This window comes from Malurus melanocephalus, unplaced genomic scaffold (genome assembly GCF_030028575.1).
Source record: "Malurus melanocephalus ecotype Western Australia unplaced genomic scaffold, MMel_1.1 scaffold_94, whole genome shotgun sequence".
Taxonomy (NCBI): Eukaryota; Metazoa; Chordata; class Aves; order Passeriformes; family Maluridae; genus Malurus; species Malurus melanocephalus.
The window spans coordinates 1,140,703-1,165,121 of NW_026623326.1; the positions used below are offsets into that span (position 1 = coordinate 1,140,703).

Below are 24,419 nucleotides of genomic sequence, written 5' to 3' on the forward strand. Positions count from 1 at the left end.
ATTGGTTACATTCAGGTGTTACCTTTCATAACTGGGAGCGGCAAATCAAGACTGGTCACTAAAAGAAATTTTGTTTTTCCTTACTTGTAAGAGAAGTCTTTGGCACGAGAGGACATCAGAGGCTTTGGGAGGCTGTGTGGAAGACAGCTGCCTTATTTCTCTGCTTTGTTGGAARCAGGGGCTTTAGATTCATTGTGGCAGATTCATAGGAAATGGGCTCTTTCATTACCTGCCGGTGCAGAGGGAGATGAAAGCRACTACAGTCTTAGATGTAGTTACTTTAATATTTCAGGAATGCTTGGTCTGGGTAAAACAACTCAGAGCACTGGCATGCTTTCCTCAGAAGATATTACCTGCCATTTGCAGACCATTCGCTGTRCTTTTGGACCTATATTAGAAAGTCAGACAGCACTAAAGATGAAATATTACATATACTTAGAGGYATTCAGATTTATTTGTAGTTAACTCTGTCTAAGAAGACTCCTGCAGGAGACTGTCTGGATTTGGCAACAAGAAAGGGCTGTTTATAAACATCATTGAAAACAGGGCTTTAAAAATGAGGGTGTTAACTAGTGGAAAGACTGATGTGTATTTAATTGAGCTCCCTCTTTTGGGACAAAATATGAGAAGAAAGAAGAAAATTAGTTTTTTGMGGTTCCCCTGTGTGCCTCTTGAGGGGTATATGTGGCTTGGTGGCATCCTGAACCATTAAATGCAAAAATATGAGGGCAGAAGAGGATGTAGTGATGTGGGTTTGGGAGCARCAAGTTTGAGGCAGCAGCAGAGCTKGGAAGGGGAGGATGATGGGGGTGATGGGTGGGTGGAGGAGGTGTGTACCTGTGCTCTGGAAGGTGTTCCAGGGAGCAGGAAGAGAGTGAAGAGGGAAAGATGGGGAAATCTGCTGCAGGAGTTTAGGGACTGAGGTTCCTGAGAAGAGAAGAGAAGAAAGAGAGGATTCACAAGATGATGTTGTCTCACATCTTTTGATGTCTGTCCAGTGGTTTGGATGAAGCTGCAAGACCTCAGTGGGCCTTRAATGAGTGGTCTGTGACCATCGAGAAATTGTCATTTTGACCAGAAATAATTTAATAGCTTCACTGTCAGTTTGAGCAGAGAGATGAAAGGTGGAAAGACCACAGAAACAAGAGCTCTCCTTCCTCAGATTAATTGATGTTCTTTTCCAGGCATGCTGATGTGGTCCTAAATGAGTGGCTGCAAAATCTGTTCCTCCTTTCTGGAAGATACTTTCAAAACTCTCTGTCTCTTTACCAGAAGTGTTGACTGCTGCCTGTGGTGGACTGAGGGTTTCCACAATAAATGTCTGGAGTGCTTGGCTCCAGCTCCCTTTCTTCCATGCTGTCTGCACTYCTGCCCCTTCCCATCTGCATGCAGGGATTTCACTTGGCAGGGGTGAAAATTGCTGCTTACAAGATGATTTACTGCTAATCTGCTTAGCACTTCAGAGCATCATCAAACAGCTCTTAGCACCCTCCCACTACACTCTGGTGGTCTTCCTCAACTCCCCCTTTGTCTTTTCCACAGCACATTATTGTCTCTTACAAGGGCTGYTGCTTCTGAGCTATGTCTTCTCAATTAAAAGAGCACTTTTCTACACTTGATGTCTGTGTAATGTGTTTAGGAAATGCATCTCAAATTAATTTCAAAGCTTTGTTAAGCTGGGATGAATCTGAAGTACCTCCCTCTGTCCTTTCAAAAACCAGAAATGCACAAAGCGTATTGTTTTGAGTTCACAATTATGACATCTTCTGTTGAMTTTTGATGTGTGTATTTCATCTTGTATTCACCTCTGGGCTCTGCTCAGAGCCTGAGGAATATAAGATGGTTTTGCTGTCTTCATACTGGAATGAGAAATGAATATGAAAATGAAGAGCATGAAATATGTGCAAAAGTATAGGCTTATAACAAGAAGCAACATCCTTAGAAACTAATAATCTAATAATGACTTAGTGAAACAGATAAATAATTTGTTTAAATTTTTTATATAAAATATTACTTCATATASTTYGGAGCATAGATGCTGTAGAAGAGGMTGAATRAAGTTGTTGGCATATTACTTACACAATTTCTTTTTTATCAGGGTGTGGTGTTTGTAAGAGAATGATGCCATCTTATCAGCAGGCAGCCACAGAACTCAAGGGTAAATATGTAAGTGAGACAATGAGATTTATATGACATTTCAAAAATAATTTTAACTTTTTTTTTTGTTAGTATATAAACCCATAAATATTTATCAAATTGGAGAATTTTTAAGCAATCTGAAGCAAAACACAAATAATCGACTCTGTTCCTGGTCTCTCCAGGATTCTGTCTCTTGTTTTTTATTCTTCTAAAACTTTGGAGAATAAGATGTTAACTGTCTTGCCCTTTAGATCCACTGCTTTTTTTCCCATGGATATACAGCCTCTGACACTTTCTAGATATGTTTGGCCTTTTATTTGTGAGTTTGTAGATCTTTTGAGCACATTTTGGTAAARAAAGCAATATTTGCCATAATGGGTTTGATCAACTTGTTGGACTGATGTTTCATAGCAACGTCAGGGATGGATGCTCTTATAGCAGTTATTAATCCACTTTTTTAGTASAGAATCACAGTGTTATGGGAGGGAAATCCCCCCTCCCATAAGTTACTGGTCACCCTCCTAGCCACTCAGCTTTAACAGAATCCTTGTTTAAGTGTAGCTCTGTCAAACTCAGCATTAGTGCCACATTGATATGAAAGTAAGTTTTGACTCTAATGAAGGGCAGCATTCACGATAATTTAGTTACCCCTTTTGTACTTATAAGGTGTGTTGATCTCTGTAAGGATGTCAAAGGCATTGTCTAGTCGAGGTTTTATAATGTGCTTAACCTATGATGTATATGATGCCAGTAGTATGTGAAGGACAAAGAAAAAGGATTGTTTTTTCATGGCTTTAGCAGGATTTGGTCTGATCCTACCTGTTGGATCATTCACTGCTGTGTATTTACAGATTCCCTTGTGAGGAAAAGATGAAGCACTGCAGTTCATTGCTAGGGCAGCTCTGGCCATTCCTTCTCGTGACTACCCAGTGCTGTCAGACTGCCCAGCATTCTCCAAACCAGAAGCGTTTTCTCTAAATTCTTGTTTGCTTAGGGCTGAAATGAGTGGGAGTTACTCAGATTTATTTAGGACATGGCAGAGCCTTTAGAAGATATTTTCAAGACAGTTTTTGCCTGGCCAGGCAGCACTCTTAAGGCCATGTCTCCTCAGAGGATCACGTGCTACAGCCTTTGGGAAGGCACTGCTGGCTTGTGAGGTGTGGGGTGAGAGGGATTAGGAATTTAAAACATCACCTATAGAGACAGTGCCAGAAAGAAACCATGCTGCAGAGCACTGTCCCCTCCTGCAGTTATCCCTTCCTTGCCCATGTGCAGCTCATTTAATAAATTCAGACCAGAAAATTTAAACTCTAGATCTATTCTGGTTTGAGTATTTCCTTCCTCACTTGAAAATCGTTTCTGTAGATCCGGGCTAATCCTGCACAGCTGAGTGACAGGGCTGGGACAGTTTTTGCAGTGGAGCATTGTAGTGCAGGATCAGTTCAGAGAAAAGTCCAGTTATACCATTGCCACCCATGTTTTTCATGAAAAACAGTCTGTTTATCAAAATTTGACCCAATTAGCTTCCTGAGTGGGATGTGTACACAGCTTGCCATTTCTAAAGTTAACTATGCTGTACCCACCATAAATTATTCATAGAGTGCCTTGGAGTGATGTTGACCTCCAGAGCAGACTTTGCTGGAAAGTTTATGAGTGGTTTGGATGAGCTGAAGGTTTGGCCTTTTAATCTGACCTGTCATTAGCTGTCAGGATGTGCCAGGCTCAAAGTGATTATTGCTGTTATATAGCAGGAAAATTAAGGACAGTATTGCCTATTGAGGAAGTCATAAAAGTGAAAGGGTGAACTCTACCTGACAGTGGTCTCTGTGTTCCTTTGGGACTGATTGTTTCTTGTCCCAGTTCTGCTACTGGGAGGAAGCAGTTTTACTTTATATTCTGGTTAGATCTTACAATTCCATTGCACTCAGTGCAAGAAGGAAAAGGTGCTCCAAATCAGAAGTGGGATTATTTTATTCTTGGCTGGGAAGATTCCTCTGGTTAGAGGGTTGGCTGGACTCTGGAGAGTGACTGTCACTATGGCCCCAGAGCAGGGGGGAGCTGGTTATTAGCAAACCATTCATCATCTCCTTAATGCCCATGAACTTTTGGAGTGTGCCAGAGTGTTCTGCTCAGTAAAGAGCAGCTTGAGAATATGTTTAAGTGCTTTCCTCCTTTGGTGCTTGTCTTTTTTCTTCTTTTAATTTTTTTTTTGTGCTGTGAGGTACCAGTTTTGGAGCAATCCCATTGAGAAAACTGTGAATCAAGGTAGGGGCTCACAGCTGAACAGGAATGGTCAGGAGCTCCGAATTCATGGGCAGCTAGGAAAGGTTCAGAGTTGGTTTAGGTTATAGGTGGCTTGTTGGAGAGCAGATGAGTGTTGAAATCTGTCAGATATCACTGGAGAGGTGAAAGGAATAAACTGATCTTTATTTCTGCAATGGCTAATTCAAGAGGTAATGGACTTAAATTGAAGTCGGGGTAATTCAGTCATTTGCTAAAAGCAAATTTGCCAAACATCTGGCAGGAGGGCCCTGGCTTTGGGCAGTAGGTGTGTTTTGATGGTCTCTGACAGCCTGATCTTTCATAATTCTGTGATTATTGGCCATCTGAAACTGTTACTCTCGTAATAAAAAAACCACTGCCATTGTAATAAGCTTTTTGGTAATTACGCTTCATATAATGCAATGAACACCAGAATGAATCCAAGTTATTGACTTGTATGAATCATTGTTGGATGGACACAGTGATTTGTCTGAAATGGTCATGACTGCCCAATTAAATTGTAGGAAATCCTCTGAAAGTTCACAGTGAATGTGGTATCGGGTRGGCTGGTGTTAATTAGGGAATTAGTTAACAAACTTGGTTCTGGCTTTATAAAGCAACCACTGTATCTTGATCCTGCTGCATTTACCTGCCCTTGGGTGGTGACATGGAGGGTGAGGAAAGGGGAGAATTGAGTCTCGATAATCCCATATGAATTAAGTCAATCCAGTTGTTCTAACTACAAGGAAAATTCAAAGTGAAAGACTAGGCCAGCAAGTATAAACCTTATTTCTGTATTCTCCTCTGTTCAATTTATCCTTTCTTAGGATAGGGAAGAGAAAACAAAGTATCTTTTTGTGACTTTCCAGCACATTCTTAGAAACGGTTGACCTTCAAAGAAGGATTTTCTGCTTTAAGATTTATTTCATGCTGGCTCTGAGCACATTTGGTTGGTCTGTGCAGTTTGCTGCAGTCAGGAACGTGGTATTAAATTCTGATGTGATATTTCAGCTGGAAGGAGAAAATCCTGTTTTTGGAGAGGGAAGGAGGAGGGGGTTGGATTAAGACCCTGCTGCTAAAATGATTTAAACCGTCAATGCCATTAAACTAAGTTAATCAGGAAGCGGTATCTCAGCAACTTGCTGGGTCCAGGTTTGACAGCAGAAYGACCTCTGTGTGAATTGCACACCCACAAAAACTTGATTGGAATCAATCCCATCTTCCAATTTTCATGTCAGAAATATTTGGAAGACATTTAGGCAGAATAAGTCCAAATGAATAAGGGTACAGAATCAGGGTACAGAATAAGTCACAGGGCACAGTGTAAGTCACAGGAGCCCTAAACTCAAAGCTGAAGGACTGTGGAGRTGGAGGATGGGTTGGGAGGGAGGTGAGGAATGGGAAGGAGAGAGATTTTGTTTTGTGTGCTTGTCTGAAAAGCTGTCATGTTTTTGTGCCTCTCTTTTGAAGACTGTAGGACAAGGTTAATTCTTAACTCTCATTATACCCTACCCTACCCAAGTTAACATATTTAAAGCATATAAATGCCATGTGCTATTTCCTGAGCTCGTGGAAATAAGGCACGTTTTACTGTTACATCAAAGTAATGCTGATTTCCCCTTGCCATTCAGTAAGTGCATTTTTGAACTGAGATAATGCCAGTGTTTGGTTTGTTAGAGCTTCTGCACATGAGCTGAGATTTGTAAGTTCCTTGCTGAAGTGGAAACCGGAGAGCTGAGGGTGGAACTTCTGGTGCTCTGGTTATGTTTGGATATGAACGAATAAGTCTTTTTTTTTTTTTTTCTACTTGCAGAGGAAGAAAAAATCTAGTTGCACTTGTAGCTTAAAAGCCAAATGTGTAAAGAAGAGCACAAGGAGTGAAAGTGAGAGAATTCCCTTTAGATATTTCTGTTMGAGAGTAAATAAAAAGAAACAGAGATGCTTCAAGAGCAAGGAGGAGGTGACATGCTGACTGGTGTGTGTTTTCTCTGGATTAGACTGAAGTATTGTTCTGTTCCCCCTTGCACAAAATCAGAAAAACTTCAGTGCCTTTTACAGAGAGCCCCTTGCTTGCGAGCTATATGAATGAAATAAGAATCTGCCCAGATTGAAATGGGTTTTATTTAAATCTTYAAAAAAATGGTGTGGTATTCCTGCTGTATTGTAAGAATCAGTAAGATTATGCTCTGTTTTTTCAGGTTCTTGCGGGGATGAATGTTTACTCTGCTGAATTTGAAAGGATAAAGGAAGAATTCAATGTCCGGGGATATCCTACAATCTGCTATTTTGAGTCAGTTATGTTTTACTACTATTTTAGAAATCATGCACTCCTCTATAATTGCATGTTTTTATCTTTTAGGATGAGTACTGAACCTTGTTTTGTTGCTTTAACAGGAAAGGAAAGTTCCTGTTCAACTTTGAGAACTTTGGTGCTACCGCAGCAGATATAGCAGAGTGGCTGAAAAAGTAAGGCATTGAACTTCATGCACTCCACCTTTTATGTACTCTTCATTATTTACAGAATGTAATGATTTGGGAGCAGACATCTCTCCCTCCTTCCCTCTGCTCAGAAGAGCAAACAAAACTACCCCGCTGAGATCAGCTAAACGCACACGGAGAGATTGACTAATGTTTGATTTTTAGCATGCATGCCTTGCATTTCACAATTGCATTTTGTCTGTAATAGGAGACTGACTGTGGATTAAAATAAATGCAGATACACWGATTTCAGCTTTGTTAAAAATGCCAACTTAATTTCGAGTGATCTTGGGTGCTTGAACTTAATACCTTGCCAAAAGTTTGACTTTTGTTATGTTATTAAAAATGTATATACTGAGTACGCAGTTCTTGTTGGTTCATCAGCCTTTAGCTGAAGCCTTTAAAGTGTCTTGCAGAGACAAACTAAAGATCAAGGCACCCTGGATAGGCAGTCACTTTTACTGTGTTTGCTGTCATGACATGAAGTGTTGAAAGCACCTYGTTGTACCTGAAGAGAGCTGTTTGCAGTCATAAACATTTTGGGGGCTGAGTGAGCCTGTGGCACTAGGGGTTCAGAGACAGACAGAAACAGTGTGTGTGTATAGCTGCTCTTCAAGTAGTGCAAATCCCCACATGGTCAGTGAAGCTGATGGAGCAGCTGGAGAGAGCTGAGATAATCTGGTGATGCAGAAATCCCATTAGCAGTGWGCCCAGGCTCTTGGGCATGGTGTCATCTTTGCAACCCTCCCTTGTTTGCTGCAGTGGAAACAATATCAAAATTAATCTAATAAAAGGAAACAAACACATGGGAAGGAACAGACTGTTGCAAACTGTTGTAATAGTACAGCTTAGCAAAAATGGCTCAGAATAAATGTATTTTGCTGTACCAGTGAGGCTTTGCATATGGTTGCAGGTAGCCCAGGGTGTTCAGCAGCAGTAGGCTGAGAGCCTCAGGATTTGGAACTCACAGATGAAGTAAGAGCAGCATTCCTGYTAGCATCAGGAGCTACAAACACTGCAATGAATACTGCCCAGTGGCTCAAACGGGAGGAATTTAGGCATAGTCATTAAGCCTCGTGTAGTTAATTAAGCCTTCAAATGTGAGTGCTCGAGATGGCAACTCCAGCAACTCGAAGATGATCAGCCCTTGGAGCAAGGATATGGCTTCATCACCTGCACTCTGTTGTGCTTTTCAGTTCTGCAAGGATGTGGTTATCTCTTGGCTGCCATATGTGAAACATTAGCTRTTTGGGGTATTTTTTCCCATGTCTGCCCACATAATATCCAGATAATCCCTGCAATATGCAGTACCTTTGTATCAGTGCTGTGACAGCAAGTGAGCACAGCTACTGGAGGCRAAGCAGAACAGCTGCAAGCTCTTTGCAATGATAATCTCTGCTAACAAGGCACTGTGGGCTTTGGCTGATGCTTCAGCAGTCCAGAGCTAAAGACAGGTGTTTGTCCTCGCTTAGTGTTAGTGCATGCTTATTAGTTGCCCAAAAGATGATCTGAGCAGCAGCCTTGTAGCCCTGTTTTGTGTAATAAATACARCTTTTAAGGAAAGCACATTGAGTAATTATGTGTACTTACATTTTGCTAGTAATTGATACTTAAATTATGATAAATTAAGTTCTAATTAAAACCATATATGGGGTAAACATGCTACGTATGTAAGATTATATTAGTCTGAGGAATCTGCAGTGCAAGTAGTCAAATGGTGTGGCAAGGGCTTTAGGAAAGCCAAGGAGTGCYATTAGATAGCTGCAAGGTGTATAGGATGTTTTAAATGTGAAAAGGTTGCTTTTGTGCAAAATGTTGCTCTGAAGACCGGGGCATGGCAAGACCATGGCAGGGTAAGCCAATGCATTTTTATACTGTGCATGCATGTATAGTCATTGTAGATTCTGGACAGCAAATYCAGCAGACTCTGAGCCATATGAAATGGCTGTTTTGTGTGGACAATAAGTACACTCCGCAGAAAAGCAGCTGCATTCGCTCTCCATCTTCTTGGATTTTTCCCTCTAAATATTACTGGTGTGTTGCTGAAAGTGGTTGATCTTAGGCTCATTCATGGGGGAGAACATGATAAAACTTAAATAAAGTTAGAAATATTTGAAACATTGAAATGATGTTATCCATGCTTTTTCCTCTCAGGGCAGGAACTGATAGTCTGGAGGGCTCTTTTATTTTTTTGCTACTTATTTAAGGTGCTTCTCTCTCATGCTGAAGTGGGCCAGTGCATCAGTCTTGCAGATGCTTCACCTCTCTTATCTTCCTAATAGGCACTGGTTACTATGTTAAGGAGTTTCAGATGTTTTCATGAGATGATAGAGACAAACCATCATACAGCCTTGATCCAGCTCACTAGAGATGCTATCTYGTACATACCACTTCTTTGTTAAATCATTCTGCATGGTAGGCAGCCCAACAGCTTCTTGCTGCCTTCAATAGCTGCTTAGTTGGTCTTGCTGTTTKTACAGATTCCCCTCAGGCCCTTCCTTAGCATCAGCCACTCGGTTAAATCAAGAACTTGTTCTGTGCTCTCAATTGAATTAGTATTTGATAACTCTTCTGGACTTCTGTCATCCTCATCAGGTGTTGGGTGTGCCTTGTCTCAGCGTTAAATGACATTTTAAAGTTTGCTTGTTGCTTTCTCCAGGCCTTGAGGTGTTTCTTACCAACTCCTGTGCAGGTTTATTAGCATGCACAGCATTTTAAATCAGGCCATTTGAATAAACATCCTGTGCCCTGCTTTACTAATTCCTGACTGAAATAGGTCAAGCCAGGCCCTGCTAAACACCACGTTCTCCCAGAGCTTTGTGGGTGCAGTGTCCATGTTCATGATGCTCTGCCTACTCAACCCAGTACTGGAAAGCTTTCACCCTGCCAGCATACCTGGAGATTGTTGCTTTCTGGGCTGCTTGGCCAGGTGCAGCTCCAGTCTTTGCTTTGATGTTTGCTTCTTGTTTTTTTTTTTTATCGTAGAAGCAGCAGCCAGAGGTGTGCATCACGGTTCTGCATGGATTGCTTAATATTCTTGGATCACACCCTTTGCTTACATCAACAGAATTTGCTATCTGAATCTGTGTATCTCTAACTGCTTTTTTTTTATCAAACTAGGCTTTCAGCCTAGAAATGAGTAAGGCAGGATAAATGAGTTATCATCTGTTTGCCATTCCTTGTTCCAGGCAGCTAACACAATAATACATTTTAATCAAAAATAGTAAATCTGCTTTCTAGACCAGAGATGGGGTCACATCCAGACCTCTACTTTGCCAAAGAATTTGGGGAATTTTGGGGGGTATTTGGAACTCATTACTGCAACTGGCAAGAATAAAATAGCATCAAAGTCTGGCTCCCAATGTTCGTATGTTTGGGTGYCTTTTCTGTGAACACTGCTTTATTAAATAAAATGTCAATTAGCATAGTTTAGTTCACAGCTGCCAAATTCTTTTTTTAATGTACTTTAACAGAAGCCCAAACCAATTGTTTATTGAGAGGGTGAGCTCCAGAAGAGCTTATGTTCAGTTTCCAGACTTGCCACTGTGTCTTTGAGCAGCCTCTGTGGCTCTGACCATCAGAGGCAGTTCAAGTCGTGTGCAATCCTAGTGAAGTTGGTGGAACACATCACTTGCCTTTTAGTTTAAGCAGGCAGCTGGGTGGCTTTGCTGAGTTTGGCCTACAGGCCCAGTGCAGAGTGAGGAATAACGATGCTTCCCTGGCTCACAGGAGTTGTTCAGGGTAAAACCATGTATTCCTGGGGAAATGGTGTGCKTAGATGGCTCATGGTCCCAACACTGCTCCTCCTTTCTCTGTCGGCCCTAATCATGCTGTCAGTATCCAAGGTGACGGGTTAAATTGGCTGTTTCTGCTCGCTGCTTTTTTCTTTCATTTGCAATGACTCCTGTGAACTACAAAGTGGGAATGCTGTGAGAAAGGGAGCATCCTGCTGAGGAGGGTAAAAGAGTAATAGAAAATGCATTTGATTTCTATAATGTAATAACCAAGCAGTCTGGTTATCTYCTCGCTCCATCCCCTTCCATTGCTGATCTGTCCTCAGGAGCTTCTTGGAGTTTTTTTTATTCCTCCTCCAGTTTTGTCTGTGTTTTAGTGCCTGTGAGTTCTGAATGGGTACAATYATGGAAGCTGTTCAGTAGGGTTGGTGTGTCAGACGTATGAACATCTGCACAGATGCAAAAGTGGTTTCTTACAGTGTGACTTGCCAASATGACTGCTCAGCACCAGAGAGCTGCCTTTAAGCTCTGTCTGTTTGTCTTGTAGCCCACAGGCACCTCAGCCACAGGCTCCAGAGACTCCCTGGGCAGATGAAGARAATGTGGTTTATCACCTGACTGATGAGGACTTCGACAAGTTTATAAAAGATCATTCATCTGTGCTGGTGATGTTCCATGCRCCATGTGAGTTTGTTTTCTATTCTGTACTCTGAGCCAAATGCTTCCTGACAAAATCAGTGATGTTTTTCCATGCAAGTTTCACAGAACCATGAACTCTAAAGTCCAGGCTTTTCTTGTTTGTGATGATTGTTAAATACACAAGGCATGAAATGTTTGTGAAGTTGCTGACTTCACRTTTAGGATGGAGATGTGCCTCTGGAAGAGGGATACTTTGTAGGCTGAGTCAAAACATAATTGAAGAATATAATGATGCTTAAATCGTCTGGCTACTCATCGTTTTATGGCATGATTTCCCATTTTTAACTTCAGTGTTGTTTGCTTTCAAAGCAGAACCCTGGTTGATCAAAGAGCTCAATTTGAGAACCATGAGCTCCTGGGTTCTCATCCGTGGCTGCTGATACATCATTTTGAGCATTTTTACTCCTCTGCTGCAGGTTCTCTGGCAATATAGGGGTTCATGGTCATTATATATTGTGCTGAACTCTGYCAAAATTAGACCTAAGTTTTGAAAGTCCCAGGACTTTTGATAACTAATACAGAGTTGGTGGTGATACTACTTATTGTTCGACCAAGAATGCATTGAACAGATCTTTTTCAWGACTTGAGGTTTTAGCTTGACCAATAAAATGCAGGGGGTTGCCTTCAGGAGCTGTTCCATCCACAGTGCCCTCCTGTCTGCTGTTGGGTGGAAGAGAAGAGTCCATTAACCACTTGGTTCACTGTGCGTGTAACTTGTTCCAGTTGTGTTTCTGGTTCTTCCAGTTGTTTGTGTATGTGATGGACAGTTCAGGCCCAAATCTGCTATGCTGGGTGACACACAGCTTCTGTCTCCCGTTGCTGCTGTGCTGGCAGTGGTACTTGGGTGAAATGTTCATTTTCAAGGCATAGATTYAAAGGTTAGGACTCCAGAGGCAGACTGTGTGCTCACAGCTGAGGGTCTTGGCACAGAGGCTGAAATCCTGCTTCCCTTTAAGCCAGCRGGAGTTAGCTCCAAAATGCCTTTTTTTTTTGGAAGGTCTGCTCATAAGACTCGTTTGAAAAACATACCATAATGAATTTCCTTYGCCCATTGAAATGCCTGAGAATTTGGTCCACTGAAGCAGGGGACTGACTGCTGTTCTGTCGCTGTGTTCCCTGGATTATTTGCACTAATGAAAGCGGGACCGGAGATGAAGGCCTGGTCTGCAACCCAAACACAAGTGGCAGAACTGATGAGGCCTGGTTTGCCCAGGAGTTATCCTTCATTTCCCAAATCCTTCCTTCCCCAGATTTCCCTGCWCCCCGGTGTGTGAGTGCCAGCATGGGCTGCTGCTCCTCGGCAGCTGTGYGCTCACTGAGCAGCTGCTGCCAAGCACAAATGGAACTCCCAAATTTCCCTCCTTTCCCTCTCTCTCCACAAAGGCATGGGATAAGCGTCCCTTCTCTTTAGCCCTGGATCTCAGCATGTTTAGAGATTTWGTGCTATTTTAAAGCTTTGCCCTTTTTTGTAAACGGGCAAAGGGGTTCAGTCATGCATTTGAGAGGAGGAAGAGGGGAAAGAAATCAACAGTTGTCTCTGCAAACCTTRTTCCTTTAGGAAGCAAGATTAAAAATAGATTAATATATACAACTACAATCAAATTTTATAGTAAATTCAAGTTAGTTGTAAATCTCAATAGGATTTCATTCAGTTTTACAGGTTTTTTTTTATTATTTTCAAGAACACAGATAACACAGGTTTAGGGTTAACAATATTACGTGACCTATTTTCAGAGCAGGGTTGCTTCCAGACAGGTATGTTTTGTACTGAGGGGCATTCTGCACTAAAGKACATCAGTACTTTGGCAAATGCTATTTTAAAAGTAAATCAAATGCTTAATTGGGCTGTCACAATCTTCTGATAACATTTCCCAGCTGCTCAGCATTGCGATAAAGAGTGTTCCTTGCACATGAACAACTCCATTTTAAATGCAGCTCGAATATTTGGGGCATTTTGTTTACATTCAGGTGGTAATGGTGTGCYTATGTGCAGAATCCTGCCTGTACCCGTGTAAAAGATCTGTGTTTGTAAGAATTCTCTCTGGGCATCCTCAGYGGAGGGTATCAGGCTTGCAAACTAATTAATGACAGACAACTATCATAAACAGTTATCTCCATGATTAAAAGCTCTTCTCTTAGCACTTCTTAAATGTGCTAATGGTGTCACCTAAAGAWTATTAGGAGATAAATTATTCCAGTAAAAGAAGGGATAAAACTAGTGAACGTGTTACTTGTTTTAACCTTGCTAGCTCAGAATGAGGAAGCTTTTACTAAAAACTACGTATTAATAAAAAAATGTTGAAACAGATCTGTAAAATAGGCTCATGGCACGGGATATGCTTCTACGTAACTAAGAATAATCAAGGGGATTTCAACAGTGGCCTGGAATTAGCAGGGACTTAAACTCCTATGTCACCATGCAGCATACACGTGACTTGGAGTTTTTCTTGCACACTGTTGTGGTTTGGCCTCAGCTCCAGCTCAGCCCCTGCAGCTGCTCCCTCATGGTGGGRTGGGGGAGAGAATTTGAAAGGTAAACCAAGAAAACTCATGGGTTTGTGAGATGAAGGTATTTTGAAAAGTAAAGCAAAAACCATGTACAGATAACCAAAGCAAGGAGTTTGTTCACTGCTTTGCATTGACTGGCAGGTTTGACCATTCCCAGGAAAGCAGAGCTTTATCACACATGATGGTGACTTGGGAAGACAAACACCATCACTCCCAGTGTTTCCCCTCTCCCTCTTCCCCCAGTTCTGTATGCAGAGCATCTAGTCTGGGTTATCCCTGTGGTCAGTTRGGGTCACTRTCCCCACTGGTGGGKTGGGGTGAGGAGCAGAATAAGTCTGGATTCTCCAAGTGCCGTTCATCAATAGCTAAATCATCCCTGAATTATCAGCACTGTTCCCAGCCCAAASCATCACACATACATGAGGAGCTGGTTTGCTAGAGGAGAATTATTTCAGTGATGCTTTAATTTCATATTCAGATGTCCAATGCATTTATAGAGTGTAGCATGAAAAGGTGTGTGGGGAATTGGCAGCTTTTTATCTGCCCCTGCCCCCAGTGTTGAAGATAGAGCTGAATCAAACACATCCCAGGTAAATAAATACCTGTGAACTGCACCACTGGGCACTGTGATGGATGTGGCCAATTGGATCTTCATGCCTGTGGCTACCAATGGTCATCCCTGAAGAGCACACTGTAATTATTTACAATCAGTTGCACTTACTAGCCCAGTCAAAGACATGGCAGCTATTTTAAGTGCTGCCTAGCATAACTCAGTTCAAGAAGAGCAGCTACATGTGTTTTAARCACATCAGGGAGGTTTGCAGCATGCAGCTTGCATCTCGTGGGATCAGAGACACCATACGTTTTGTGCAATAATTTATCAGAGCCATTAAACAAATGTGCTGCTTCAGGTTGTTAGTGCCAGCCCTGAGCAGCGTGGGTGGGCAGGATGAGTTCATCCTGCTTTCGTTTCACAGGTCACTGGGGACACAGAGCAGGATTTTTAACCTTCTGCAATTCCCTTGTAAAGCTCTTAAGAGGATGTTCAATGAATCTGAATATTTAGCATAGGTAAACAGTGACCCAGCCAGTCAGGCTCTGAGGGCACTCTCCTCCCCAGCCATCTGTGAAGGGTGTGCAGTGTTGTGCTCCTTACTTAAGCATTCTGCTGAAATTTCATAATTTCTGATGGCGAGCTTAGTGTTATCCTGGATATATCCAGACTGGAGTCTTGCAGACATCTGAAGTGTTTTTTCAATGTGTTGTWGTACCCAAAACATGAGTTCTCCTGCACTGTACAAAAGAACAAAGAAAGATCCCTCTCTCCCTAAGGATTTGGAGTTTTTACTTGGATTGATCATATTTGGTAACATGAGATAGCAGAGTTATGTTAGCCGGCCTATTTCTGAGTCTATAACAAAGGATTTATTGCACCAGCCAAAGTTATTTCTGTACTATAACATAACTAAAGGCACCCTTGCTGCTTGTGATAGGCTCTGCTAGCAGTGAGAATAAAGGCTCCATGTCTGTATGTGCTTCTTGATATCTATGCCTACAGCTGATCGATTTATTTAGATGCCCAAGATGACAGCTGGGTTCTCAATGTCTCTAAATATGGGTTATGCTGCCAGTCAAGTGTTGTTAAATGCTTCAGTCTCATGGGGACTCGCTGGGACTTAAAATGTTCCTGAGTCACTTGATCACGAAAAAAGCCCTGTTTGTGTTTTCAGTTTCCTCATCAAACTGCTTGCTGAGTCCAATGGAATTTTAAAAATAATTCTGTMCAAAATATTTGCCAAATTAGTGAGGGTAGCAGTCCTTCTGAGACTGTTTTGTTGGAGTAAACCCCCTACACATTTGTCCTTTCTACATTTTTTCAGCATTWTTCTCCAAAGCACATCTCAGTCACAAAATAAACCCAACTAAGTTGCAGATAAGTCAATTCAAAWGCTACTGAAAGGTGTTGTTTAAAGTCCAGGATTGAAATTCATGTCAACTCAGAAATAGCTTCTAGAAATGTCTGCTGTTCATGCACAGGAGTTACTTTTCATTATRTTTTGTTAACACAAGTGACACTGCCAACATTTTAAAGCATAACTGTTCTTGCAGCCTTATGCAGAATAATGTCCTGGTGCCACTGTGAGCTGTGGCCTTCCTGTGTACCTTCAGCAAGTRCAAATCTGAGGAGTCTCTGATGGTGATTGGTGATTGTAGTCATCCCTGATGTTTGCTTGGGGCTGCTTTGCCCTCTCTTGCACCCCATCAGCCAGAGTAAAGTTTGTGTAAAGTGTTGATGCCACAGGTAACAGGAGAAAAAWGTGCTTTGGCTGTACTGTTACTGTTGGCACACTGTGAGTGTGCATCTGCTTTTTAAAGGATTAAACTATTAAAATGTTTTTTTGCAACATTTCTTTGTATGTGAGCTGGAATTCAGGTTAAACCTGTGCTCTTGCCTGTCCTCTTAGGGCTCCTTCAGAGACTACATAAGCTGATTGCAGGACTTAGTGCAATTTATCAATACTTTAGTAGGATATGGGRGGCATCATGATTTTCCCTCCATTGATGAAGAGGGAAGATAGAAAAACTGCAGCCTAGGAGACATTTGCTTGCTTCCTTCCAGTGGAAGGGAGGGCAAAACTAAATCTTGAAATGATGAAATGCACCACAGCTTTCRTGTGTTGTTGAAATGTCCATGAAATTCCTTTCCTGTCCTCGGATATTTTCCCTCCCTTTATAAATCAGCCCAATAAATTATGCAGTTGCTGCTTTCCAAAGTCAGCTATTCAGCTGTTCAGGTTTTTAATTGCACAGGGAGTGGTTTTATCAATTTGGCTTTGAAAAACAGCTTTTCACACCCTTCACTCCTTCCCTCTTCCCTCCGGTGTGTTAAAACCCAAGGTTTTAAGCGTCTTTGTGAACTCATTAAGAATCACAACCAATTAGCCCAGTACAAGAAGGAGGTCTCAGCTTCTAACCAAGCAGTGAACTTGGATCTCTCCCTGCCAGAGCACTGTCCCTGCTTTCAGTGGCCTTGTTTTTGTTTCTTTCTGCTGCACATGGTGCGACTGCGATGTAGGAATCCATTGCTCACTTTAGATATGAAGTAAACCAAACCCAAAATATGTGCACAAAATCAAATCTATTTTTTTCAAACCATGTTTTCTGACTATAAATAAATAAGTCTCCCTTTCAGACCCCCACTGGTTCCTTATGAAAGCAAGCTRTGTTGCTGTGAGCTCTAATTGGGATGTCTATTGGCAGCATCAGCTGAAAGGCCACGAGTTGAAAAGGCTGAAGAATAATCTACTCTGCAGCCTGAAAAAAATTGCCTTTCCATAACAGGTCAGCAGCAGCCTAACATTGGCAGCCTGTGATAAATAAAGAAATTAAATTATTTATAAATAAATAAAGTTTTTCAATGCTAATTCATGATTCAATCAAAGGGGGGTTTTTAAAGGTCAACCAACACTGTTTTTCCAGTAGAGGTTAAAGGCCAGTGGGTTATCCAAACATCCAGGAGCAGTGAACATGGCTGGAAACATCCTTTAATTTTTATTTGTCCCTGTCATATATGACATCTATGATTTTTAAAATAAAATGTTGGTTGTGTTCAGTGGCTACATAGAGAACCTTTGGCATCTGCCTTCAGATGCAGAACCTCTGGGATAAAGGCAAACAGTAGGTAGCTGGGAAGCTGRTTTTGGTGGGTTTTTGGTGCAGGTCTGGATTATTGAAGGTTTGTAGTGTGTCAGGCAGGTTGTGCATTTGGAATCTTGTCAGATGCCATATCCCCGTTACAGCTGCATAAACCAGTCCATAGGAAGATACACATGGAGACATTTATGTGTCAGAGTGCTTGCTGTAGGCTCAATCCTGTTCATAACAGATCCTGAGAAAATGTTCTTCTTGTTTCAGAGTAATTATAGAAAGCTTTGAACAAGTCAAACTTTCTGGACTGTTATGTGGGTCACAGGCAGTGCCTGTCTCTGGTGGGTTTTTTGGTGAAGTGATGCAGATGTCAGGATGGGCTCTTGCAGTGCCCTCATCACCGAAAAMTGAATTGTTGTGGAAGGGCACTCAGATGATGAATGTTGCTGTTTAAGAGTCTGGACAGATTGTTGAAGAGAAAAGATGTGCTTCAGTTTGAGAATCGTGTTTCCTGAYTCTCTGTGTCCCATAGGCTCCTAATTTTAACGTTAACTTGGTGTATTTTTAATGGGATGTATTATAAAATGCTTCCCTGTACAAGCATAAATTGTGCCAACTTTCTCTGCATTGTATGTGTGCACTTCTCAGCTGAACATTCCTGGCAGGCTCCTGGAGCACACATTTTTCATGTAAACCAGTCAGAAATAGGTACATTCTGGGCTCCAGAACCTGTTTCCACTGAGCTGAGCAGGTTCTGATTGCTGATTTTAGAGAGAGGAGGTCTGGGACACTCAGACTSGGTTCTTCATTGTTTAAAAGTGTGRAATTCTACAACAAGGTGTTGCTTGGTATTAAATGTATTTGAGTATCACCRAAAATCTTAGGGACTGTAAAYAGYYGAGCTCAGTGACCTGCCAGTGCCATGACCTGTCTCATTAAACTGATTACTGAAATTATTTTCAGTGAGATTTAATCACACATTAGAACAGAAGTTCTTGCAAAGGCAGCAAACCAGAAAAATAAGGAACCTGACGTGGATTTTTCCTTTAATGACAATATCACTCATGWTTTTCAAGGATCTAAAAATAAAAATCAATATGCGTTTTTATTGGTACTTAACATAAACAGAAATGTGAAGAGTATAAAAATCCTAATAACGTGCTTGTGCAGTAAAACTTGATAGAACACCTAATGAAAAGGATGAAGACAGTAATGACTGATTCCACTGTCTCTTTTTTGATAGCCTTTTGATATTGGAGCACACAGTTTGTATGAGATTATTGTCTTTTTGAAGCAGTTTGTGCTCTTTGAGCAGGGTATGGTCATAAAAAAAGGATGATCCAGTGATAAAAGCGATAGCCTTGGCCTGGAGATGTAAAAGTTTAGTTCTTTGCCTTGCTTTGATTTGTACAGTCAYGACCCAAGTCACTAAATATTTGTCTCGGTTTCCAACCTGTGAAGTGGAGATAACATTTCACCTTGCGTGGGAGTTTTATCAAGCAAGCCATGGCCAGCCTGCAAGCTGCTCCAGTATTGGAAGAATTATGATATGGAAGGGGTATGAGCACTGCAAAATCTTGATTAACGTGGAGGAAGTAGGATTCTGCCTTTGGTGTTCCCTGGCTTGTGGCAGACATCGGGTTTTTTGGCCCCCAAGTTTAGGAAACCCCATCTGCCACTGGGTGAGCACAGAGCTCAGACAGGATAATCACGGCTTGAGCTGATGACTTGCAACCTGTTACAGCTCATGCCAGGACTGAAAGGGAGGAGCCTTGACCTGCTCTGGTTCAGCTTCTCAACACAAAGTGGCAAATTTGGGGTGTTCTKGGCTCTACCTTTGGGCTGGGTCGGGACTTGCTCTGTGTCATGATGCTCTTCTGGGGACACGGCGTGTACACTGAATAACTTACTTGGTAGCAGTTGTGGCTATTGAGAGCTAGGCTAGTGGAAGGAGGAAAGGAAGAAGGGAAGGAGATGAAATGTAGATATTTGGAGGTTGTGAAATTTGGGAGGTTTGTTTGAACTGTGCTGTATGCTCGCCTGCAATTGGGAGCAATTAGTTTCTCTATTAAAGAAGASATTTGCAACGGCTATTCCAATGAGAAAAAAAGCTTCATGTGAATGTGTGGCAGGTGGTGTGAAGGGAACATTGTTTCTTTGGGGATTTGCTGCCTCATTTCTCACATTACTATTGCCTTCCCTCTCTCCTAAGGAGTCCTTCCTGACCCACTCAGGCTGTAGCATAGGAGTGGCTGCTGGAGCACCAAGGAGCTGAAGAGARACTGGCCCCATTCTCTGGGTATTTGTTGTAGGTTATTTAGGTGTTCAGAGGGGCCTTTTAGAGGACTTAGGTAATTTTAACTGTTAAAAATCCACATTTGAGTGTGTGAATTGGGTGACTGTTCTCCTGGCAAACTTGACCCCAGTGTTCATGTAAACCCTGAATGCTCTTGTGGTGAGTTCTGATAGGAGTGAAGCATAACTTATTTTTATAAGTTTACTTTGCTTGCCTCTAATGATTGGTTAAAAATAGGAATTAGCTTTAAGAATTAAGCACCAGGTTTATTTTTTCTGAAAGAAATTAATTTCCTTGCTTGGATAAGCTCAATATACTGTGCAGGGCTCTCATTTGGAAAGTGCCTTACAGTATCTCTGCTACTTGAATCATTACCAGTAGAGTTTTCATTGTCAAGTTTATCTTCCTAAATACTTTATGGCTTCAATTTTTATTCTGTGAAAGGTAGAGAACTAATGTAAAGGGCAAATAGTGAATAGAGAAACCTAGAGTGAAAGATTGCTTGCCTGCTTCTCTGCCCCTTGTGCCCTTTCAGATGTTGAGCTGGCAAGTGATGCCATTTTTCTGAGTTACTGATAAATGAATCCATTGCGTGGACACTGAGGCATTGTGCTGATGGTGGAGCTGTGTCTTTTGGGGTCCTGGCTGCTTGGGGTTGGTGACAGTGCATGCAGGCTTCTCCTAAAGAGSTGAACAGATCTCAGCTGGTAGCCACTGCTGCTGTGATTTTGGACAAAACCTGTGCRTTCTGCATAGTGTCTCTTCTTGCTACTTGACTTCTCCAGACATGTTCACACTAGCAGTCAATGTCACCATTCCTTTTAACCTTCCTGCCCCGTGAGTTTGAGTTCTTTGGRCTGTACCTTTCTTAGGAAGATCTCTTTGCATCTCATCCATTTTGCTTATGTCTTTATATAAATTGCATCCAAGGAAATAATTTGCAGGTTATGCTGTTTTCGTGAGCTGAACATTCAAAGCTCTTTCATCTAACCTATGTTCTCTGGCATTTTCATTGCTAAATCCAAAGTATAAAAGTCTTCCATAGTGGGGTAAGAGTGTGAGGAAAAGCAGTGCAATTTCTCTTYCCTCCTTAAGCTAAAATTTTATTGTTCACCTGGCAGTGGAGAAGGGGGGGAATATTTTTTGGATGTGGTTTAATTGAGAAGGAAACCTTCTGGTGGTATTTTTCATAAACTCTCAGCAATTTCACCTTAAGGCAACCATGCTGTTGTCTCACATTTCAATAGGGGAAGATTAATTTTCAACACCTACTCAGGGCCATGTTCCTCAGAGCTGGTGTAGGAAGTGTAATTCATATCTCCCAATGCCAGCTGATCCACATTCCATCACTTCTTTTCCCTCCCAAGAGGGAGGGGAGKAGGCACCATCATCTCCCTGATTTCTACCAATTACACCACAGAGCCTTGAGTAAGGGAGTTTGTGTGTGCTGTTTTGGTGAATGCATGCAGTGTAATCTCCAGTAGCCAGAAGCTGGAACCACCTTTGGCATGAAAAATGCCATTTTTGGTTTTAGTTTATTTTATTTTTCATAAAGARATGATTAGCTTCAGGATTGTTCCTGAATGCATCCTGTGCTTTGCTTTTTCAAAGGCTGCGTTCAGGGGTCCAGCTCAGCCTGGGCCCCCTGTGAGCTTGGAAGCAGAGAGCACACACTGAGGGCAAGATAGAGCAGAAATCTCTCTCCCTGCTTGGCTCTCAGGAATCCCTGGGAGGCAGCAGCCTGTGGCTGAGGTCAGCCTTGGAGAATATTCACCCTTTCCCCTGAGCCTGAGTCAGAAGAAGATGCACTCCCTTGTGACCARAAATGAAGGCAGAAGGGTGTGTTGTACACTTCACCAGAGCTGCTGTCTTTTAAATCCCTGGAAGCAGCCTGCAGGACCCACTCCATGTGTAACCCCGCTGTGCTGAGCCTTCCTGTGCCAAGGGCTGTTGCTGGCTGAGGGTGGCCCTTCTGCCAGAGCTGTGAACACAGCACGGATGCAGACAGCATTGCTGGAGGATACCTTTAGTTCAGCTCTCTTCTCAGTTTGATTCTTGTAATGCATCCGCCTGTCTTTTGAAAAAAATAAGTCAGTAGTTCTAACTCATACTCTAACTGTGCAAAGCTGGTATGACTCTTCTGAGCAGTTTCAGTGATGCTGGGAGGCAAGAAATTACACCAGCATAGAAAAGACAAGGTGGTGTCTGTGTTTGGGTCACTACCATTTCAGCAAGTCATACGGATAGAAGAGAATGACCAATGTGTAATGATTTTGTGCCTCAGCTTCACACTGAAGGGCTGCTCTGAGCAGGCAGAGCCTTTCTGCTGTGTGCCCAGGCTGGGATTGGATTTGCAGAGCTCATTGCACACACAGATTGAGTGCATTCGGAGTTTGTGGCAATGCCAGTGAGATGGTGATAATGGTGAGGCTGCAGCGCTCTCCTGTCTCTGGGATGAACTGTGCAGCCCTGCAGCCGCAGCGTTAGGCTGCAACCGCAGCAATGTGGCATGACTGCAATAATCCAAACTGCTTAAGTATTTTCCTTCTAATTCTGTGTTTCTAGTTCYTCAGAGTCTTTACCAGGCTGACCTTTCATAGGCTTTGTCTTTTGTAAAGCCGTAAAGCTGTTTGCTTGTCACTGATCTCTAAGCAATGTAATGCCTGGTCAAATCAAACCTGCCTGTGTAAGTACAGTGTTGGGGGCGGGGTGTGTCTGCGTTTGTGTATGTGTGCACACATTTCTGGCTGTTGGAAATTTGCATTCAATATCATGTTAAAGATGTTGGAGATGTGCCTCCTCTAAGTATCTGGAATTTTACCTGGCTGTGCAGTGCTGCTGGTAAAATCAGTGCTTTAGTGGGAGTTAGTACCCAGAGMGATGAGGTTCTGCAAAATTCTCTGAGCTCCTGATCCTTCCTAACATTATTCCAGGTTTTTTGGGGGGTTTGTTTGGAGGCTTTTTTAAGCAGAAACATTGAGATCTTGACATGGCCTGACTGCTCTGACTGTTATGACTATTAAGTGAACATGCCACCAACACGATTGAAAATTCATACCTGTGATTACGGGGAGAAACAGCTGCTTTTGTCATCCTCCCTCCCTGCCAAATTTGTGGATGATTTTCCATCAGATGTCTGCAATGCAGATGGCTAAATTATGCAAGGGAATCTGCAGCTGTTGTAGTTTATGCTCTCCTGCACTGGTGAAGGAACTGTAAACTGCCTCATGTCAGACCTGAGAGGTTCTCTTTTACATGATGCATAAGAAGTCTTTGCATGTTACAGACTCCATGGCAGAAGAAAATATATTTGTATTCTTGCATGGGTGATAAGAGGGCTGGGATTTGTGTGTGTCCTTGCTGTGGCTGCAAGGATTCTCTCCCCTGCTCCATGTAGACACTCCTGCTTTTATATGTAGAATTGTGAGTTCAAAGTTAACAACAACAAAGCACATGTAGGAACAGGCTATTCTGCTGTTTTGAGTCACTGCTCCTCTGGGATTAAGAATGGAGAAACCAAAGGTGTTATCCCCAGGTGCTGAATGTTTGGAGAGCAAAGGTGTGTCTGAATTTTTTGACCTTTTTTTTTCTTGAAGTTGTCAGTTAATCCTCTATGAGTGCATTCTGATTTGCCAGTGGCCCACTTGCTGAAAGCAGGACATTCTTTGTGCTTCAAATTCATTTTCTCATCAGGCTAATGGGGGTATTTTTGGTGTGCAGCTATAGATGGATGTAGAGCTGGCATGATACAATAAATAGCTGGCACATGATAACATATTCAAGCAGTCTGTTGATGACAGAAATGTAATGATTCTTTAAAATCTTTATTTCCAATTTAGTTTACCTCTAGGGTTCTTCATGTCAGAAATGGCTTCTTCACAATTGCCTGGATCTTGTCTTTTATCTCTTGCTTGTCACACACACTTCAGATCCTCAGACAATGTTGTCTTGAAATGAGAGGACATGACCAAAAGCATGGCATTTATTTATATAGTCATAATAACCTGAAAGAAGCAAACAGTGAATGGCAGAGAGAAACAGATTTATATTCTTGGGACAGCACTAAGAGAGTATATTCAGGAGCTTAGCTGGAGATGCTTGACCGGTTTTCTGCCTGTAAAACTTGGTTTTAACAGTAGAAGTACTTGTATTAATTCATTTCTGAAAAGGCTTGGAGCAACTGTGTATTTTGAGTCTTTGCCATGGTGTCAAACAGGCTGCTGTAAACAAATGTAGATATTTCCTTGGAAAAATAATGTTGCTTGGGATGTTTGTTAGCCTTTCCTTTGTCCATGTGCAGCTCACCCTTTCACTTCTGCATTGCTCTGTCCACACTTGGCCTTTGCCTCTACATTTGCCTATGGTCACACTCTCCAAAGGACAAAGTGCTGAGGGAGTGTTGTCCTCTGCCCTGCACTGGGATTCTGGAGGGAAGTGGTTTGTCTGCACTTGACATGGGGACCTTTGCTCACCGTTGTCTGGGAGTGCAGCTGTGTGGCAGTGACTGCACCGAAGGAAGGAGCTGCTATTCTGCCCATCTGCGCAGTGCAAATGAGAAAATTGATTATAAATAAACTGGGAAAGCAGAATTCTTCTTCATTTAGACATCTGTTTTGAAAATGATTGTTGTAAACTTTGACTTCTTTCCCCTGTCC

At 42.1% G+C, this 24,419-nt stretch overlaps 1 protein-coding gene across 1 annotated transcript in view; it reads left to right on the forward strand.

The window, feature by feature from the left end:
* PDIA5 (protein disulfide isomerase family A member 5) overlaps positions 1-24,419 on the forward strand; it is a 97,491-nt gene that overhangs the window by 36,224 nt on the left and 36,848 nt on the right. The window contains exons 8-11 of the mRNA XM_057368569.1: positions 2,099-2,166; positions 6,600-6,691; positions 6,796-6,867; positions 11,161-11,297. Coding sequence (XP_057224552.1) covers positions 2,099-2,166; positions 6,600-6,691; positions 6,796-6,867; positions 11,161-11,297 — 369 coding nt within the window. The remainder of the gene's footprint in view (positions 1-2,098; positions 2,167-6,599; positions 6,692-6,795; positions 6,868-11,160; positions 11,298-24,419) is intronic.